Here is a 19395-nt window from a genome sequence, read left to right as displayed (position 1 = left end):
CAAGGTCACCGTCAACACTTCTGAGCTGTCTGACATCTGTGGGCATTGCTCTCCCGTGCCTCCTGGTCACCTACGAGTTGCATAGGCTCTGTCCCCTCTGCTTACAAACGCTCCTCTTCAAGAATCCACCCTCGGATTCCACCGGACTCTTGCACAGTGTTCTCCAGGGTCATCTTTACTGAAGTCCTCCATTGTGGTCTAAGGCGGTTTCTGACGTCATATCACACCTATGCACCCACACTTCCTTGGTGTAGGTATCCTGAATCCTGAGGTATCCATGGGTGAGGTGACTCTCCAACCTTTTGTCTTCCATGGGGTTTCTTCAGGGTCCTTCATAAAAACTGCAACCACGGCATCCCCACTGACTTCTATTGGACATACGGCTATGTTTCCACTCTGCACACAGCCTCCGTGGGGACCCTGGGTACTTACCTTGGGTGGCTCCTTGTGTCCCCAGCTTCTCTAAGTCTCTTGGTCATAGTCCCAAATTTGGTCGCAGTTTGCATTCCACTTTCTTAATATATGGTTTGGTCACCTCCTGAAGACCACTGTATTTTGTGCTACTTACCTTATTGCAATTGAAGTATTATTGCTTATTTGTGTTTATATCTCACGGTAGGAGATATACCAATGTGTTAGTGAGTGATGTGTAATAAATAGACATTTTTATATAAACACTGTGCGGTTCTTTTCAGTTTAACATACACTACATGATTAGCCTGGTGAAACAAGCTACTTAACACTCCTTCAAGATAAGCTTGAAGGCTACTCTCCACAGCTACCGCTTTGCGAGCTTTCAAAGGTTATCAAAACCACTAAAATCACCATAAGGGTGCCTGGATTAGTACAACATGTACCACTTAAGTAAGTGAGCACCATATACTAAGCCATCCTCCTACAAAAACCAATACTGCTTACCTTGGGATCTTATTATGAAAAGCACTATCTCACAAAAAAGAGGCGAGGGTGAGGAATCTGCGGAGAGAGACTAACTACGAGAAACATTGTTACCTGAGATAAGTAACTATTTCTTCTAATGGTCACTTCTTCCTGCTGAATATTCCCCTTATAATTGGGCCCCCAAAGCATTACCCCCAGAGAGGTGGGGCTGAGTATTGCAGGGTGACCTAGGAAATTACGCAACCCCACACAGGCAAAATATGCCTACCTGAGGAGTGAAACAGTAGTGCTTGGTAAATCTATGCAACAAAGAACAAGTGTTGCCCAGTAATTATGCAGTTCCGTGTTTTGGTTCCTTTTGATTCTACATGAAAGAGGTATATTTCTATGTCTGCTTTTCTTAGATGTAGCATGGGTCACACAATGGGAACCCTGGCAGGTAGGTCGAATAAAAAGGACGAGCTGTTTCGGTGCTATGTTTTACCTACTAAGTCATTTGTTACTACATTAACAACAGAAATCCAACAGAAGTCCTTTCTGTTCTCCCTACCTTCTATTTGTTTCAGCCACTTCAGCCAAAAAACAAATCAGTTAGCCCGGCCCTCCACTTTTGGTGTACAACACTAAAAACTGCATTATGGGCACAATGAATTACAGTGGAGCTGTGTATGAAAAGAGTGGTGAAGGCTCGGAATATTTTCATAAAGAGAGTCAACTAGAATACAGAGCTTGTAATTATATATCAGAAATACAAACGATACTTCTTAATCCGGGAACAGCAAAACAGACAGTGAGCCCTAGAGAGTTTAGTAAAATGTTGCAGTCATCTGAGCACTGCACAATAATCTGCATGTAGATACTGATAACATGGCGACAAACACTAAACATTGACACAAATATGCTACGGTGTAGCTTTCATACTTATACAGAAAAAAACAATTAAATTACCTCAAGAAGGCCAGTCAGATATTTTGTACAGATTGTGAAAGGCTCAAAGGTAGGTGAATATGTGCTCCACCCTGGCAGTGCCGTGACATGCACCATTCCTCTCAGCGTTCTCTCCAGAGAAGGAAGCCCGTAGAAATGGGGCGCATCTGTAACACGTAGGCACTGAAGCAGCTTTAAAGCCAACTGAGTCCTGAAGGCGCCGGCAAGCATCAAGCATTTCCTGTGCAAGAAAATTGAACCATTCGGTAAACTTTGGAAACATCCTTTTCAATTAAACTGTTTGTGAGTAAGAGTCCAGTACCTGGTATAATCTGATCAGATCTTACTTTAGGGGTCCAGTACATTAAAGACCCATTATATTGCAAAGTTGTCAGATACAAGAATTGAATATAGATAGAAAGGAACTGTAAGGAAGGAGTGAGAAGATATCTCGAGACCAGTGGCAGCTTGGAGGGAACAGGGTGGCAAAATATAAATTGAAAAAAACACCTTCTCACGTCTGCCGTCTCTCCTCAGCTTCGCTTCCAGGTGAGTACAGGAAGCAGGGCCAGCCGCGGCCCGTGCAGGTAAGAGCGGTGGGGTCAGGTAAGGGGGGATTTTGACAGACTATGGCGAGGGAAAATTAAATAAATAATTAATTTTCCCTCGTCATCGTCTGTCGAAATCTTCCCCCACACCTGCCCCCCCAACCCGCCCCGACCGCTCTTACCTGCTGGGGCCGAGGCTGAGCAGCACACACAGGCTCCCTTAAGCCAGCATTGTGATTGTTCTGAGCGCAGTGGTTTGGCGCTCAGATTAGGACGGGGAGTCTGTGCATGTTCCCCATCAGGCTGTGCAATACAGCCTGGTGGGAACATGCAAAGTGCGCATGACTGTTTAGACGGCCCAAGACAGCCGGCCAAACCGCCTTGTGCACCTAAGATTGTGCATGAACCACTCCTCCCTCTGTAACCCCAGCACAGACAAGAAAATGATAAAATCAATGTTATGTATGTATGTATAAACCGTTTTATAACGCGCTCTGATACTTGGGAGTGTCCTGGCGCGATGGGGAAAAGCAGAAAAAGACATAGCAGAGACCAACTTAAACCAGACTAGTGAAGAAATAAGTTTTTAAATTTTTCTTAAACTGGGCTACACCCTGAGTGGAGCGCAGCTGGAGGGGAAGGGCGTTCCAGGCCCGGGCAGCCACCACAGATATGGACTGACCCCCTAGCCTAGATCGCCTAAAGCGGGGGAGAGTCTCCTTAAACTGAGAGGATGATCTAAGAGCTCGAGTGGGGACGTAAAAAATGAATCGTTTCTTCAAATAGCCAGGCCCTTGGTCGTGAATTGCTCTAAACAAGAGCACGAGGGATTTAAACAAAATGCGCAAAGACACCGGAAGCCAGTGAAGACAATTCATTTGAGAGCGAACGCTCTTCCATCTCGGCACATTAAACAGAAGTCGGACAGCGGCATTCTGGATAACCTGCAAGCGGTTGACCAGATAGGCAGGAATGCCACTAAACAGAGCGTTGGCATAATCTAGCCTTGCTAGGATGAGAGCTCGAGCAACAGTCTCTTTTGCCTCCCTGGGAAGCAACGGAAAAAATCTACGTAGCATTCTCAGGGTAGCAAAACAAGTCCCAGATAGCTTTTTAATATGGTCCTCAAATCTTAGGTCCTCACCAAACCAAATGCCAAGATTCTTCGCAGGACCTCCCATCACCTTGGGGCTAGGAGTGTTGGGTGGCCACAGTGAGTCTTTGAAGCAGGGGGGAAAAGAACCATAGAAGAGGACCTCAGACTTGTCCTCATTGCATTTCAAATGGGCCATAGTCAGCCAGCGGAAAACAGAGGACAGACAAAGTTGGACTGCTGAGGTGTCTAGATGGTCATCTGGCCAGGTAAACAACAGCTGGGTATCGTCGGCATATCCAATAATCTTAGCCCCGTACTGTTCCGTCAGATATACCAGGGGGGTGATGTAAATATTGAACAGTAGGGGACTAAGCGTGGATCCCTGGGGAACCCCAGTGAGAAGTGGTTTGAGCTCCGAGGCATAAGGCGGTAGCCAGACCTGTTGAGAACTGTCCGTTAAAAACGAAGACAACCAGGCCAGGGCACGCCCCCCAATACCAATTGCAGACAGCCTGGCGAGGAGGAGGGCGTGAGGAACGGTGTCAAATGCGGCAGAGAGGTCGAGCAAGATCAAGACCGCTCTGCCGCCACCGTCCAAACACTCCCGGATAGATTCTGCCATTTCAACCAAGGCTGTCTCCGTACTGTAGGCTGCCCTGAAACCTGATTGAGCTGGATGTAAAGCATTAGAGGTCTCAACAAAGCTCTCAAGTTGGCGAAAAACCACTTTTTCACAGATTTTGGCCATTACTGGCAAAAGGGATATGGGACGATAATTCCCAGGCACAGCCACATCCAGCCCTGGTTTTTTTAAAAGCGGCAGAAGCTTTGCCTGTTTCCAGCCTATAGGAACCTCTGCTAAGGATAGGGAGAGATTTACCAACTGGGTGACCTCACTGCAGACAATACTAGCCACCTCTGCAAGTACCCGAACCGGGCATGGATATGAAGGAGAGCCCGATTTGAGGGACTGAAGAAGGGGCAGTATGTCACAGTCTGCAACTAGCAAGAAGTTCGTAAACTGTTGGGCGTCATGATGGTATAGCAGAGGAGAGGGGTTAGCCTCTAGGCTGGCTGTTGGCAATGCGGAAAGCAAGTCCTTCTGAATTTTAGCTATTTTGTAAGTGAAAAAATTAGACAATTCCTCACACCATTGCTTGGAGGAAGGAAGTGTGGTTGAGTCAGCTGCCGGGGATAGGAAGCTTTTTACAATAGAGAAAATTTCCCTACTGTTATTATCCGCTTTAGCAATTCTCCCTGCATAGTAGTTCCCCTTGGCTGTCCTGATAGCAGCATAATAGTTCTTTTGGGCAGTGCGTAGGGCGGATTTTGTCTCCGGGCTATACTCACGTCTCCAAACCCGTTCCAGCTTTTTACATCCCAATTTCAGCTCCCTTAACTCGGGAGAGAACCAGGGTTGAGACGGGGTGCGACGGAGCCTGGACAGAATGGTATGTTTCGTAGAGACATTGGCCGCCCGCAGCACCCACTGATTAAAGTCTTTTACCTCTTCCCCTAGCTCAGATGGGAGCGTTGGGTACGCTCCAGACAGAGCCTGACCAAACGAATCCAGGTTGATCTTCTGGGGATAGCTCCTGGGAGGAGCAGCAGCTACTCTGCCTATATCCTCCACCTCCCAAGAAAACCTAATCAGATCGTGGTCGGACCACGTCACTTTCTCTAGGTTTAATTCCTTGATGGGAAAATTGGAACAGACTAGGTCCAGGAGGTGGCCTCCAACATGGGTCGGAGAAGCCACCCACTGTTTTAACTGAGCTAACTTGAAAACTTCCTCCAAACGGCGAGCCTCCGTTGAGAAAGAAACATCTAGATGAATATTGAGGTGGCCAACCAGCAGGAATTTCGGGAAGCTCAGAGCCCGCGCCACTATGCACTCCTCCAAAGAATCAATAAAGTGGCGGGCATGACCTGGAGGTCTATAGATCAATGAACCACCCAAGGTGAAATGAGGATTAATAACAAGGGAGAAGTGAAGGACCTCTCTATCAGCTACCAAATGAGACTGCTCAATAGAGAAGTGCCAGGCCTCCTTAAATATTACAGCTAAACCACCCCCTCTACCTGTGGTACTGTCCACTCTGACAATCTTAAAACCTCTGGGGACAGCGAGTTCCAAAATCGGAGCACACGTGTTGGTAAGCCATGTCTCCGTGACGAAAAGGAGCTCAAGCTGTCCATCCGCAAGTATTTCAAAGATGTCGGCTGCGTGTTTCACCACAGACCTGCCTAATCGGCATGGGGCCGGATACGCTGCCTGGTCTAGAAGGTAATGAAGGCTGGGGGAGGAAACCACAGTTGGAACACTTTACAGTCCCACAGTCCCGCCCTGCCCGCAAACATAAACCCTCTCTATCTGTGATATTGAGCTTCAAAAGATCACTCCGTAAATACTTGATCCTACCATGTGCAGTCCGACCAAGGGGAGGCCGGGCCTGATGGCTGGCCCTGAGCCCGTCCGGGACACGGACGGGCACAGACGGGCCCTCCTTTGGCGCTCCTTCGGCGCGCAGACGGCGCGCGCGCTGCGCGAGACCGCTGCGCGCTCTGTGGGGCATCGCTATTTAAGGCCCAAGCCCCTCCCCGAGCTGGACCGCTAACTCCAGACCAGCCGGGGACCGGGACTCACCAAAGATGGCGCCCGACCTGGCCCTCCACAGCAATCGGCACGAGCAAGCCGCGGTGGAACGGGGCACAGGGGAACCGGGAAGCAGCACAGAGGGTGTTAAAACGGTACAGTTAATTATAAAACATACATCACAATTATTAAATCAATTGAATGTAAAAATCTAGGTTTTAAAAATACGCTAGTGAAATAATGCTGCAGAGAGCAAGTAGGCAGGAGAGAATCTCTCGCAGTCTGCCCGCCTTTCCCAAACGATATCGCAAGGTGCTGCCACCACCTTGATCAGTCGCGAGGGCCCACAAAATCAGGTTCTATTTAAGGCCCAAGCCCCTCCCCGAGCTGGACCGCTAACTCCAGACCAGCCGGGGACCGGGACTCACCAAAGATGGCGCCCGACCTGGCCCTCCACAGCAATCGGCACGAGCAAGCCGCGGTGGAACGGGGCACAGGGGAACCGGGAAGCAGCACAGAGGGTGTTAAAACGGTACAGTTAATTATAAAAAATACATCACAATTATTAAATCAATTGAATGTAAAAATCTAGGTTTTAAAAATACGCTAGTGAAATAATGCTGCAGAGAGCGAGTAGGCAGAAGAGAATCTCTCGCAGTCTGCCCGCCTTTTCCAAACGATATCGCAAGGTGCTGCCACCACCTTAATCATTGTTATTAACATTTTATTTTTCCTTTTTCCTGCTCTGAGAGCAGTGGGGCGACGCTCCTCTGTATTAGCGGAGGAGCTGCCCCTGCTTGAGACTGAAAACAACTTTAAACATCCGCGCCCAGCACTAGATGGCAGGAGTATGCAGAGCATCTGTTCTACAGCAGCACATGCTACAAACTTATGGTAACGGGTCAGCCTGATAAAATAATTATTGAATGAATGTCTATTTAAGTAAATTGTTGTGGGTCCCACTTAGGTATTTATGGACCGGGTAGGACCAGTGCAAGGATGTTTCCCACAGCAGGTGAATGAGTTAATATGTAATCAATAGAGTTGATAGGAAAAAGGCATGTCCATTCACCATTACCAGTGGTAACGGCCGCAGCAAGGATTCTCTCCCATCCTAGAAAGTACCCTAGATTATCAACCCAAGGATAATTTCATTTCATTTTTTAAAAGCAAAATGGTGCCCTGTGTTCATGGTAGCCAAACTAGCGGCTTAGTGTTGTATTGCCCTAAATTTGCCAGTGTGAAGGAGAAGGGAGGTAGGAATCAATGAGATGTGAGATACAACTAGCCATTCGCCCACTGAAGAGTACCACTATTATGAATTGACATCTGACAGCTTTTAATTAGTTTTATCTATTACAAATGATAAATCTATGGAAAGAGCTTTCATTTGAAGAAATGGCACATTAGACATAAAAAGGGGGCAACAGCATATGACTGTCAACATAGCACAGATCATAAACGGTCTATAACACAGAGAGTTATGAAAGCTATTTTTTTGTTTGACCATCCGTAATTGGCATCAATCTAAAGGATTAAAAGTCAACACCTGCCTTATGCCTTATTTAGCTACTATCAAATTAGAAATAACTAGCAGCACTATTAAAAGGTGGAAACTTTTTCGCTGCAACTGTAGTTGTGTCATTTGGTCTTTTGTACGAGTTTCAGGAGTGCTACTCCTTGCTCCTTTTAGTACAGAGTTGGCCTTTTATTTTGACTATTGAAATCTGTACTTAGGGTGTTGGATATAGTGGTTTTGGCTCTGCCTTCAATTTTATCCCCCTGGTTGTTGTAGGGCAAAAATTCTATTGGAAGTAGGTCGGTGGAACAGATGTTAGCTAGGGACGGGACGGAATAGAAGAGCCGTAGCACATTAATTCTATGTAATATATCCGCTCGACCTCGTGATTTGCACTCTGGGCAGAAAATGATGGTGTCGTGACCTCTACCTTTATTTGTTCCTGGTTCTGAGGCGGACATCCGTCACTATTGGTTGCTGTGAGGGTTTGAGGCCTGAGTTGGGCATTGTTAATGTTATTTATTCCACAATTAGCACTCTTATGGAGAGTTGACAGTAGATCAGCAGGTGACCAAATTTTGTCGTGTATGTTGGTTCTTTGCTCAATAACTCTCGTCTGTAGTTGCAATAGCTCTTTATGACTGCCATGGGATCGTTTCTCAAATTCTGTTGTAAGATTTGAACCCCTTCAGTGGGTGCACTAAGAGCTTGTGATGGTATGGCTGGCTCTGATCTAACTGGAGAGACCTCCTGATCGTCGCCCTGAGTTTTGGATTAGGATACTAATAGGCGGCCTCCTGGTTGGTTCGCGAGTCAGTTCCTGGATGTTGTTGACTCTTGTTGTGGGGTATAAACCCCCGGTCAATTCCAATGATTTATTGGATCTTATTATCGGGAATTCAGTTTTACCTTCCATGGCGGACATGGAGGTATTTAAGATGTCCTCAGACTGAAGTCTGGTTCGGCTGAAATAAGCTGGAGCTGGTTGTCAGTATGTTGATCAGGGGAGGTTAACTTCTTGTTTCTTCCTTTCCTTTTTTGTTCGCGGCGGGCTTTCGCTGGCAGGTTGTTTGTCTCGTGTGCTCCCATTTGGATATTTGCCGAGGGCCCTCTTCCCCCTGATTGATAATTGAGGTTTGTTGATGTGGTCTCCATTGGATGGGGTACAGGTTCTGTTTTTCCCTCCGTGAGTGACTCACTACTCGTGAAGGTCTGAGGTTTGACTTTTGGTTACCACTGTCGCATTACGCTTTACCTACATTCAACAGATTTTACCCACTAACCACACTCGAGGAAAATGATTGACAGAGCACTGCCCGTCTACCTGTTGGGTACCGAGCAGACGGGTGCAGGGTTATCGGTAGATAGTGTACCCAACACAGATGGGGAAATAATTCAGCTTGCACCTAATTTATCAAATAGGGTACCAGAGGCCAACCCAGATGGAAGCTCAGGACAATATACTGAAGCGGTTAATACCTCACCCGCATTGGACCCATTAATTGGTGAGTTAGAGGGCAGTATGTGTCTAAATGACCAACTTATTGACAGTATAGGAAGTCCCTCGGTCAGCGGCTATACCATTGTCACCTGGTACATAGACGGACTAGCTAGCATAAAAAGATATGTTAGGCTGGATGGATTTTATAAATCAACACAATATAATCTGATTACAAGAAACATGGAGTACCGACCCTGCCTATTTTGAAGGGTTTTCATCGGTATGATTTACCAGCATCACCCTCCACGGTTGGCAGAGCGAAGGGCGGGCTGCTAATCCTTTTGTCTAATAAACTGCCTCTAGTACTTAAAAGGTCTATCAATGTAGGGTTCCAGTCACAGTTACTGTGGCTGTAGCATAATTGATCATGTATTGGTATACGCTAACATTGTACAACTTTGTTCCACCCTGTGGATTGATGAACTCTTGGTTAGAGACCATAATTGTATTATCATGTCAATGGCGGTGTGGGGCAATAGACCTATAATACTACTAACGGCCACAGGTAATATTGCCCCGAGTAGACCAAACAGTACGAGAATAAGATGGAATGGTATGAACCCTGATAAGATCTTAAAATATATTGTTTCTGAATGTGGTAATGAGATACACGACAGTTTAGAAACTGAGGTTGAACCAGCTTTCATTCTAACTAACTTCTGTAAAATAAGCGTTACTATTGATAAGTTACTAACTGCACCACTGAGGAAGAAATATATTCAAACTAGGGGCTGGTTCAACCACTCCTGCACCAACTCACTGAACCAGCTGAAACTAGCACTCTAGCAGTCCCAGGAACAAAGTGTTAGTTAACAAACTAAGACTAGTATATAAATTAACATTAAAACAGAGGAAGAGGGAACTCCAAGAGGAGGCTTGGGACAAACTTGCTCTGGCTGCAGATTCATCTAATAACAAGTTATTCTGGGAAACCGTTAACTCAACTTTTTTTTTAAATGACTCATACCCCGAATTCTTATGCCATGTTTGCAGTGAGGAGTGGGTGGCACATTTCTCCAGTATTTTTAACCCACGTGATCCCAATACTGAGGATTCTACAAACTTAGTAGCGGGCCCGCTATCCCCCTAAATATTACTCTAGATTAGGTCAAGCAAGGAATTACATGCAGCAAAAGAGGAAAAGCTCCGGGCCCGGATGGTGTACTCATAGATGTTTATAAAACTGTGCCAGACCTCTGGGGATCGATACTCACTAGAGTTTTTAATGCGCAGTGACGGAGGGAGTCCCCCCCACTTGGGGCGAATCCGTCATTATCCCCATTTATAAAATGGGAACAAATCCGAAGCCAAGAACTACAGGCCAATTTCCTTATTAGACTCATCAGTAAAGGTGATGAGCAAGGTTTTATTAGTAAGATTGGAAGAGTGGGTTGAGGATAAGGGGATACTGACACAGGCCCAATATGGGTTTAGAAAGGGGTTGGGTCTTTAGAACAGTGTATTAATTTAGAGCTTTTAATTGGAAATGCACATGTGCCAAGCGAGGGTGCCTCTTTTTATGTTTTGCTGATCTTAGTAGAGCCTTTGACCTAGTGGACCTTGCTATACTTTGGCCAGTCTTACTGAATCTTGGTGCCCCAGAGCCCATTATTTACTTTTTAGCCAGGCTATATGAGAAACTATCAACTAGAGTACGGTTTGACCAAAGGGGCGAATGTACCCCTAATTTTAAAGTAAAGCGTGGCATCCGCCAAGGCTGCAGCCCTTAAATTGGTCCAGGCGGAAGTCCCCCGAGTTGAGGGCCAGGATGTACCAGTTCAGCTTTATGCAGATGACGCTGAACTCTTATCCAGACTACAGCGGTAGGCCTACAGCGGCTGATTGATAGGTTTGCTGTTTATATAAAGGAGAGGAAACTGCTGATCAATAAGGCCAAAACATATACCATGGAATGTGGTTTGAAACCAAGGAATTTGAAATCCTTTTTTATAGACGGGCAAAAAGTGCAAACCGTAGACAGCTTCTGTTACTTGGGGATATCTTTAACTGATGATGGCAAATGGGCACGGGAAATGTCTAACGTCCGGGCTAAGATGTCTAAAAGTGTGCATGGGGTCTTCAGGTTCGCCTCCAAACTAGGGGATCGCCGAATTAAAGACACAACACATATTTACAAAGCTAGATGTACCTCTATTGCCTTATACGGTGCAGGTGTATGGGGTTATCATCCCAGCGAAGAACTGCAAATAGAGGACATTTATTTTCTGAAAAAGCATCTAAGTCTGCCTGCTTCAGCGTCCTCTGAACTAATCCATTGTGAAGTGGTGCTCAACTACCTGACAGACTTGATTGCACTCAGACCGCTATTACTTTGGAAGTCAATATGGTCAAAAGAGGAGACAACATTTAATAAATCCATCATCAAGGACTGCTTGCAACTGGACAACTGTCTTAAGATCCCTTGGCTCAAATATATAGCCAATGTGTATAAAGACCTATTTGAACTTACGATCCTGGAAAATCCAAATGAAGTTACAGGGCTGTCTAAACAAGAGATAAAGAATACTTTCTGTCCCATAAGAAGGAGTGCAGACTGAGATCTGTAGGGAAGCAAACAACATACCAGTTTTACCATTTGTACATAGATTTGATTTTAATGGTTTTCAACCCTATCTATCCCTGGTTACGAGACCCTTACACCGCTATGTTTTAACAAGAATGAGACTAGGTCTTGCCCACCATTTAGTAGCGTTTCCTAGTATGAAACAGCGACCAGTCTCTCCTTGTCCATTTGATGGGCACACTAAACAAAGCACCTTGCACTTTCTCCTTTTATGTGATTTGTATCTGAACTTCCGAATTGCTTTTTTAAAACCTCTTAAAAAAAATAACATCATAACCACTAATGCTGCTATGAGTCTGCTGTTTACACTAAGAGAGCCTGAGATTTGTTTTTATGCGGCAACATTTATTTTAAAGTCAATTCACGCAAGAAAAAGTATGGTATTTCAACGTTTTATGAACTGTGATTATACTTTTTTGTCTATTATGAAGTTGTAACTAGATTTTTATTATTGTGTATGTATTTATTTGCTTTTATGGTTGCTACTCTTTAACCGAATAAAGCTTATTGAATCATATCTACTTTTGGTTTCAGTGTGGATAACAGGTCCCCTAATATTGATGGTAGCATGAGTAATTTATCAACTATTGGAGTGCAAGTGCATTCTTGTTGCGACATTTGAGCTTTGAAGGCCGCTTCTTGCCCTCGCTTTATTAAGTCGTTCAGATCGGCTAACTTCCTGTCAATCCCTGAGGTGGAGTCAGCCAGGCTTTGAAGAACTGTAAGCTGAAGGTCCAGTTTATGTGACTGATATTGAAGCGCCGTTGCTGAGTATTGCATAGTACTTACAATTGTTGTCCAGATTGGGTCTTTGGTAGTTTGTCCTGCATCGCTTCTTTCATACCATGCGGTGCTTGGAGGTTTGAGCAGCTTGTAGATGGACCAATAGGCAATCTTGCATCTCCTTTACTTGATTGCTGCCGTCGTGCCTTTTGTGGGCGGCGTCTTTACCTGACCCATTGATATCTTTAGCCTTTGGTATTACTTCAAGGTTCTGTTGAGTAGTAATCAATTCTGCGCTGGCATTTCAGCTGATGTTGCTGCAGAGTTTTTCCTCCAAGAGGATTAGAGGGTCAGTCGTTTTGTTGTGGGCCGCAACGTTAGGTCGAATCTCCCTGGCTGGAGTGGGGTTTGCAGCCCTTTTATAGTTCCGCTTTTGGAAAATATTGCTGTTCCGGGGTCTTTCAGGAAGGAAACTTTTGTGAATATTTTAGGCTGTAGGGTGCAGGGATTTCTCCTTTTGGGTGTCCCCCCAATATTTATTAACACTTGGCTTTCGAAGTCCGGCTTCGAGAGGGCTTCATTTCCTGTTGCTGTTACTGTTAATGTGTTATCCTCCAGGCTATGTGTTTCACTGTAACTTGTGCCTTTGGGTGGAGCTCTATCGGGAGAACGAGGGATCTCATTGGCCGTCGCTTTGTCGTTCATCTTGTCGAGTTGCTCTCTTTTTTTTGGGTGACTATCCAGGTTCTGGCCAAGGGGGCCATTGCCCCTGCTCTCGCTATCATTTTTCCTTTTTGTTGTTTTTGGATGTAGCCTTGATCTTACTGGGGTTTTTCTCACTCTGCCCAACCTCATGGTCCTTCCAGTGATCCTTCCTACTTTTGAGTTTGCCTGTGTTGCCTAGGAATTTGTTTAGTTTTATTTAATTTTTGCCAGCTTTTATTTAATTTTTAGTTTTATGCTAGCTGCAGTGCTACTTATTGTGCTCTTGTTGTACTCTTGACCTTACTTTGGGAGTGTTATCCTGCGAGGTGAAGAAGGTAAGGAAAAGACGAGCTTTTGGCAAAATAGTAGACTCCAGGAAAACTGGCAACAAATGCCCATGTTGAGAAAAGCAGTTGCCAGTAAGTGCTAGCAAAAGCTAGCAGATACTGTTGAAGTCAAGCTGTAGAGCTGTAAAGCTTTAAAAAAAAAAGTAAAAGTAAAAATTGAAAGGTGCAAGCAGCAGGTTGCAAGTTGGAGAGCTTTTGAGCTGTGGCTCTATGAGCGGGGCAGACAGATGAGCCGCAAGCTGCACCCGGACCTAGCCGGGCCGCCTCCGCTGGGTCACCGAGCTCATGCTTGCTGCGCTCAATTTACACACTCAAGCACGCTCACCTGTACCTAGGGACGGGCTGGTTGGCGGAGATTCGTGGTGCTCTGTTCCGCCTACCTCCTGTCTTGCAGAGTGGCCGCGCAGCCAGTGTGGTCACGCAGCCAAAGCCACAGCACTCTCCTCCTCCTGGGCGCCCGCCTGGTGAACCTTGGGGGTAAACGGGCCGACCCAGGCACTGGAGAGGGCAGGGCGAGGCTTGGGAGCACTCCGTTGCGCTCGGTTGCAAGTGCCCGCCCTTTGCTGGATGCTGAAGAGGTGAATTCGGCACTGGACTTTGCGGCCTCGACCGGATGGCGTTGGGTTTGATTGAAGCTCCGGCGAGATGAACTGTGCTGAAGTAGGTGGCGGCTAAAGTAGTGACGGGGGAGCCGGGAGAGCTGGCCGCGAACCGTAAGCTTGTTGTCCTCCCGCTCACTCCTGCTCTAATGGTCGAAGCGAAAACGTGGAACTGGAGAAATTCTAGTGTTTAGCTAATGTGTGATGTGATCTCTACTGTCTGTGCCTGGGAAGGGCTGCTGTCAAGTTCAAGAAGGAAATGTCTTCTACGAGATATTTTCTAACCTACTCTCCCCTGGGCAAAAATTAAGCGAGACTTCATGCCCAGACTTAACTTATAAGCCTGCAGGTCCTGAATTTAGGAATCTGGATCAGCTTCAGATAAGACTTCATGTGCACCTTTTTGAATAATTGTGCAAACATGAGGAATGTGAATAGCCACCAGAAAGCTCTGTTTAAGCAAAACAAATTATATACAGCTTGAGTGGCTACACTGCAAAACAGGATAACATAATTGCGAAACTATTTCACTCTAGTGTGTGAAAATACCTTTGGAAATAAGCATGTATTCTATTGGTTGATGTATCCTAGCTGAAAACCTATAAATAGGCTTCTAATTGACAACACTTGAAATAGATATGGGAGTTCAGGACAAGTCATTAACTCAGTATGGGGAAAAGAAAGGAACTCTATTATAATTCTTTTTTAAAAAGACCACCACATACCTGTCAGTCACAGACATGAAGCTGGCCAATAGGGTATTGAAAAACAACACAAGCTGTTTTTGAAGATGGTGTCTTACTGCAATCTGTGCATCATCAGACTCATTTTTACCCTGGGATTCGCTCTGCTCCAGCAGATCTAGAAGTGGATTTGGGTTCTGAAAATACATAAAAACAAGGACATTTTTCAATCATGTCAGAGCACATAATGAAGTTTGCATTCTGAAAACTGATGAAACACAAAACGACTTAATCAGACGTGGAAGAACAGTGGAATTTACACAAAGAATGTGGCATATGAATAAGAAACAATCTGCCCGTCTACTACTCATAATTCAACAAAAGTGAAATCAGGCTTGTGGGACCTGGACTTCTCTGCAGGGTCACCCCCAAACATTTTGCCTTACCCTCTACTTTTTGCTGAATTCGTTTTTGCTAGCCTTAGGACTGTGCGCTTTACCACTGCTCACCAGTGCTAAAGAACTTGTGCTCCCTCCCTGAAACGTGTTGGAATTGGCTTATACCCATTTGCATATTCAATTTACTTGTAAGACCCTAGTAGAGTGGTACTACATGCTCCCAGGGCCTGTACATTTAATTCTACTAGTGGGCCTGCAGCACTGATTGTGCCAGCCACTTAAATAGCACTTTAAACGTGTCTCAGCCCTGCCATTGCAACGTGTGTGTGCAGTTTTAAACTGCCATTTCAACATGGCAAATAAACCTATTGCCAGGTCCAAACCTTCCTTTTTAATACTTATAAATCGCCCCTACGGTAGGTCTTTAACAGCCCACAGGGCAGTTAGCAATGTATTTAAAACGTAGGATTGGAACTTTAAGTTTTAAATATCCTGGTAGTGAAAAACTCATAAATTAGTTTCTTCACTACTGCAAGGCCTTACCTGTCCCATAAATTAACACGGGAGTTACCTTATTTCATTTAATAAGCTAATTTACAAATGGGAACAGGTAATCAGTTCATGTTTGGTGTCTTTGTAATTGTAACGAGAAATCCTCTTTTATAGTAAAGTCAGATTTAAAATTACAATTTTCAAATTGGCACTTTTAGAAAATTGGCATTCTCGTGCCTTAGCCATTTATTGACTGTAGTCTGTCCCTGGGTCACATGAGTGGGTGTAACCGACAGTTTGGCTATGTGTATTCCTCCTAGACAGCCACATACAATAGAGAGCTTAGGTGTGCCTAGATGGGTAATCATTGGCAGGATGGGAGGTCAGAGCTGGGCCCAGCCCTATTTACACTTGGATAGGCTGTGTCCTGTTTCCACACAAAGGACTGCATACCCACAGAAGTTAGTCTGGAGCCAGGACAGGCACCCACTCTTTGGGACACTTCTGGCCCTGTGGACTCTGCCAGGAGGCAGGACTGCTGTACTGCTGGAAGGGCTTCTCTTCTGCTGGACTGCTGCTCTGCTTGATCCTTGCCTTTCTGCCCTGCTATCCTCTTGCCTAGTAGTGGCGAACAGGACCTGCAACTTCATTTTGAACCCTGCGCTACCAGAATGGCCCAAAAGGCTAGTATGCTGGCCTCCTGATCTGAGCCTCAGGGACACAAAAGGCTCTTCAACATCCTAAACAAGCCTCTGGGCCCAGCTGAAGTGAGTTCCTGATCCTCAAGTGGTGCCCCTCAGGTCTTGGACTCTTGGTGTGGCTGAGAACTGTAGTCAAGTTTTTGGGAACTTCACGACCGCGAATAGACCGACACACATGAAGACCTTGCCATCCACGCTACGATTCAGGACAAAGCTCTGGTCAGCCACCTCTTTGTGCTACAGCATCCACCGCAGCGGGGACCATCCGTGACCCCTCGCCTGCTCTTCACGTTACTCCAGCAGTCTCCCACAATGCTCTCCCTTCTAATTAAGGCCACCTTCCACCGCAAACAGGACTCTTGGTGCTGACTTGAGAAGCTAAACTTCAGCAGGACTAATCTGGTTGCTCTAGCCGATCCTCGCTCCATCGCGGTCGGCCTGAACTTGTGACTTTGACCTGGCCCAGCACGACCAGATATCTATATAATCCAAATATTTTGAATAAGGGGTCAACCTGTATTTCTGCACACCATGCAACAAACTTACCCCAACTTTAGACGTATACCCTCTTAGAGGAGGGACGCCTGGCTTCCAAGATGACATTACAGACTTTGTGCAGAAGGTCGAATGCTGTCAACTGCCTCCGCTCAATTGCCACACATGAAGGCAGTGCGTTAACAGGTTTCGGTGGAGAACCCTCTTCTGCTGCCGCAACAGAAGATCCTCCAGACGAGGCAGTCTGATCAGAGGACTGAGGGCCATGCTCAACATCTTGGGATACCAAACTCTGAGTCCAGTCAGAAGCAACAAGGATGACTTAGGACTGGTCATTTCTGATCTTCTTCAGAACTCTGGGCAGAAGTGGTAGGGGAGAAAAGGCGTACAGGAGGCCTGAGCTCCACTTGAGACAAAAAGTGGCTCTGAGCGAGAGCCTCCTTGGAAATTCCAGCATGCAAAACTGCTGATGTGCGTTCTCAGCGATGGCAACCAGATCTAACCAAGGCTCTCTCTACTGCTGGAAAAGATCTTGCACCACCTCCGGATGGCCATTCGTGATCCGCTAGGCATCTTCGGCTGAGTTCGTCCACCCTGGCGTTCAGAGAGTCCGCCAGGCGTTGAACCACCAAGGATATCCTCTGATGTTCCAGCCATGTCCAGAGGTGCACGGCCTCTTGACAAAATGTCCATGGTCCGATCCTGCCCTGCTTGTTGCAGTACCACATGGCGGTGGTGTTGTCCCTGAACACTTGCACTAGCCTTTCCTTGATGGATGATAGAAAGGCTTTCAATACAAGCAGGATCTCTCGTAGCTCCAACAGATTGATGTGGAGTCCCGATTCCTCCAAAGGCCAGAGGCTTTGATTTTGCTTGCTCAAACTAAAAAACTGCAAAAATCGGCGTTTTATCTACTTAATCGCAACTCTACCTAAAATAGCTTGATCGAAGAAGCTTTAATCGCTGACTCCGTTCCCCCTCTTTCCCGCTGCCCTGGGCCACTCCCAGTCGAGCATTGACGCTGTGGAGCTGGTCCCGGGCACAGAATAGCGGCGGCCATCTTGTGTGTGGGTGGGATTCACCGTGCTCTAGTTGCGCATAAAAGGGGATGCCCATGCCTCCGCGCAGCGGACACGCACTGCGGGCGCGCCTGACTCGCGCCGGAGGTGCGCTAGAGTCCTGCCCGTCTGCACCCGTCCGCGGCTGGACGGGTCCAGGGCCCAGGGATGCTGTCACCTCCCTTACTTATTCTCCTTCTGGCCTGAGAAATGTACAACCCACACACTGTACCTTATCCCCTGCCTGCCTAGATCGCATCTCATCACTGGGCATCGTGCGTACAGCTTCCCTCCCTCACCCCACTATCCAGTCCTCAGCACGTTTGAATTTTAGTGACTCGTGCATACGGGTATTATACTTAAACACACGTTCATGCGTAAAACATCAGGCTAACCTTTTTATACTACTCACCGATGAACGCCCGATATTCTCCTAATCACCGAAACCTGGCTGACAGATGACTCTCTCCCCGATATTCTGGCAGCATTACCCCCAGCTTATTACATGCTCAATATGAACCGGCCTTCCGGCTGTGCTGGTGGGGGGGGCGTGGCAGCTGTCAAACAGAAGGAGTTCAAATCTATCTCTACGTCTTCTTTCACTCTTGCTGATGTAGATAACCTCATTATCAGCCTCGAAACAGGGGTGGGAGCTCTTACTCTCATTGTTCTCCACCGCCCCCCGTCCTTTATGCCTCTGTTCCCTGCCACCTTTAGCGAACAGCTAGCTAATTTGATCACCTCATCTGCCCGAGTCGCTATCTTTGGCGATTTCAACTACTGGTACAATGATAGTGACGCCGGTCCCCATGAGGCCGAGTTGTTTGAAGTTCTCTCTAGCTTCAACATGAGCCAACTTGTCTCCTCTCCCACCCACATCAGGGGTCATATATTAGACCATATCTGGACCCACAACCTCACGCTCTCCTGTCCTGTGATCACCCCTTGTATCTGGTCGGACCATCATATGATCGACACGGTGCTCACAGTCAGGGGCCGTGTCAAAGCTCCTCCCTTGGCAGGTGGGGTCGCTCGTAAATGGAATACCCTAGATTCGCAAGGCTTTCTCTCCTTCCTGGCTGACACCCAAACTCCATCGCGCAGCACCGCGACTGTCCAGATTCTGGAAGACGACTTCTCCAACTGGATTACAAAAGCCAGCGATCTCTTTGCCCCTCTCTCCAGATTCCCCCGTTCTCGCCATAGTAAATCACACAGGTGGTTCAATACCTCCCTGAAATCCCAGCAGCTTAAACTACGTCAGACGGAACGTAGGTGGAGACGTAATTATTCACCGACTGACAGAGAGGCATATGTTGCGGCACGGAAAAAATATAAAAGCGCAATCATAGCAGCAAAATCCTCATACTTTTCCGAAAGGATTTCCGTTGCCCCTAATACGTCTAAGGAGATTTTTAGAATCATGGGTGAGCGGACGTCTGACCCCAGAACCCTCCCTTCCCAGGTCCCCACCCAAGAGTCTTGCAACGCCCTAAAAAGTTTTTTCACTGAAAAAATCATTA

The 19395-nt window shown here is 46.5% G+C and overlaps 1 protein-coding gene across 3 annotated transcripts in view; it reads right to left on the bottom strand.

Annotated features, from left to right (window-relative positions):
* RTTN (rotatin) overlaps positions 1-19395 on the bottom strand; it is an 891871-nt gene that overhangs the window by 302730 nt on the left and 569746 nt on the right. For all 3 annotated transcript variants that reach the window (XM_078687523.1, XM_078687524.1, XM_078687525.1), the window contains 2 exons: positions 14771-14925; positions 1849-2068 (listed from right to left, as the gene is read on the bottom strand). In XM_078687523.1, the coding sequence (XP_078543649.1) occupies positions 1849-2068; positions 14771-14925 (375 nt within the window). The remainder of the gene's footprint in view (positions 1-1848; positions 2069-14770; positions 14926-19395) is intronic.

This window comes from Lissotriton helveticus, chromosome 4_1 (genome assembly GCF_964261635.1).
Source record: "Lissotriton helveticus chromosome 4_1, aLisHel1.1, whole genome shotgun sequence".
NCBI classification, from domain to species: Eukaryota; Metazoa; Chordata; class Amphibia; order Caudata; family Salamandridae; genus Lissotriton; species Lissotriton helveticus.
The sequence above is the reverse complement of the archived record's forward strand: the minus strand, read 5'-3'. Positions and strand labels throughout refer to the sequence as shown.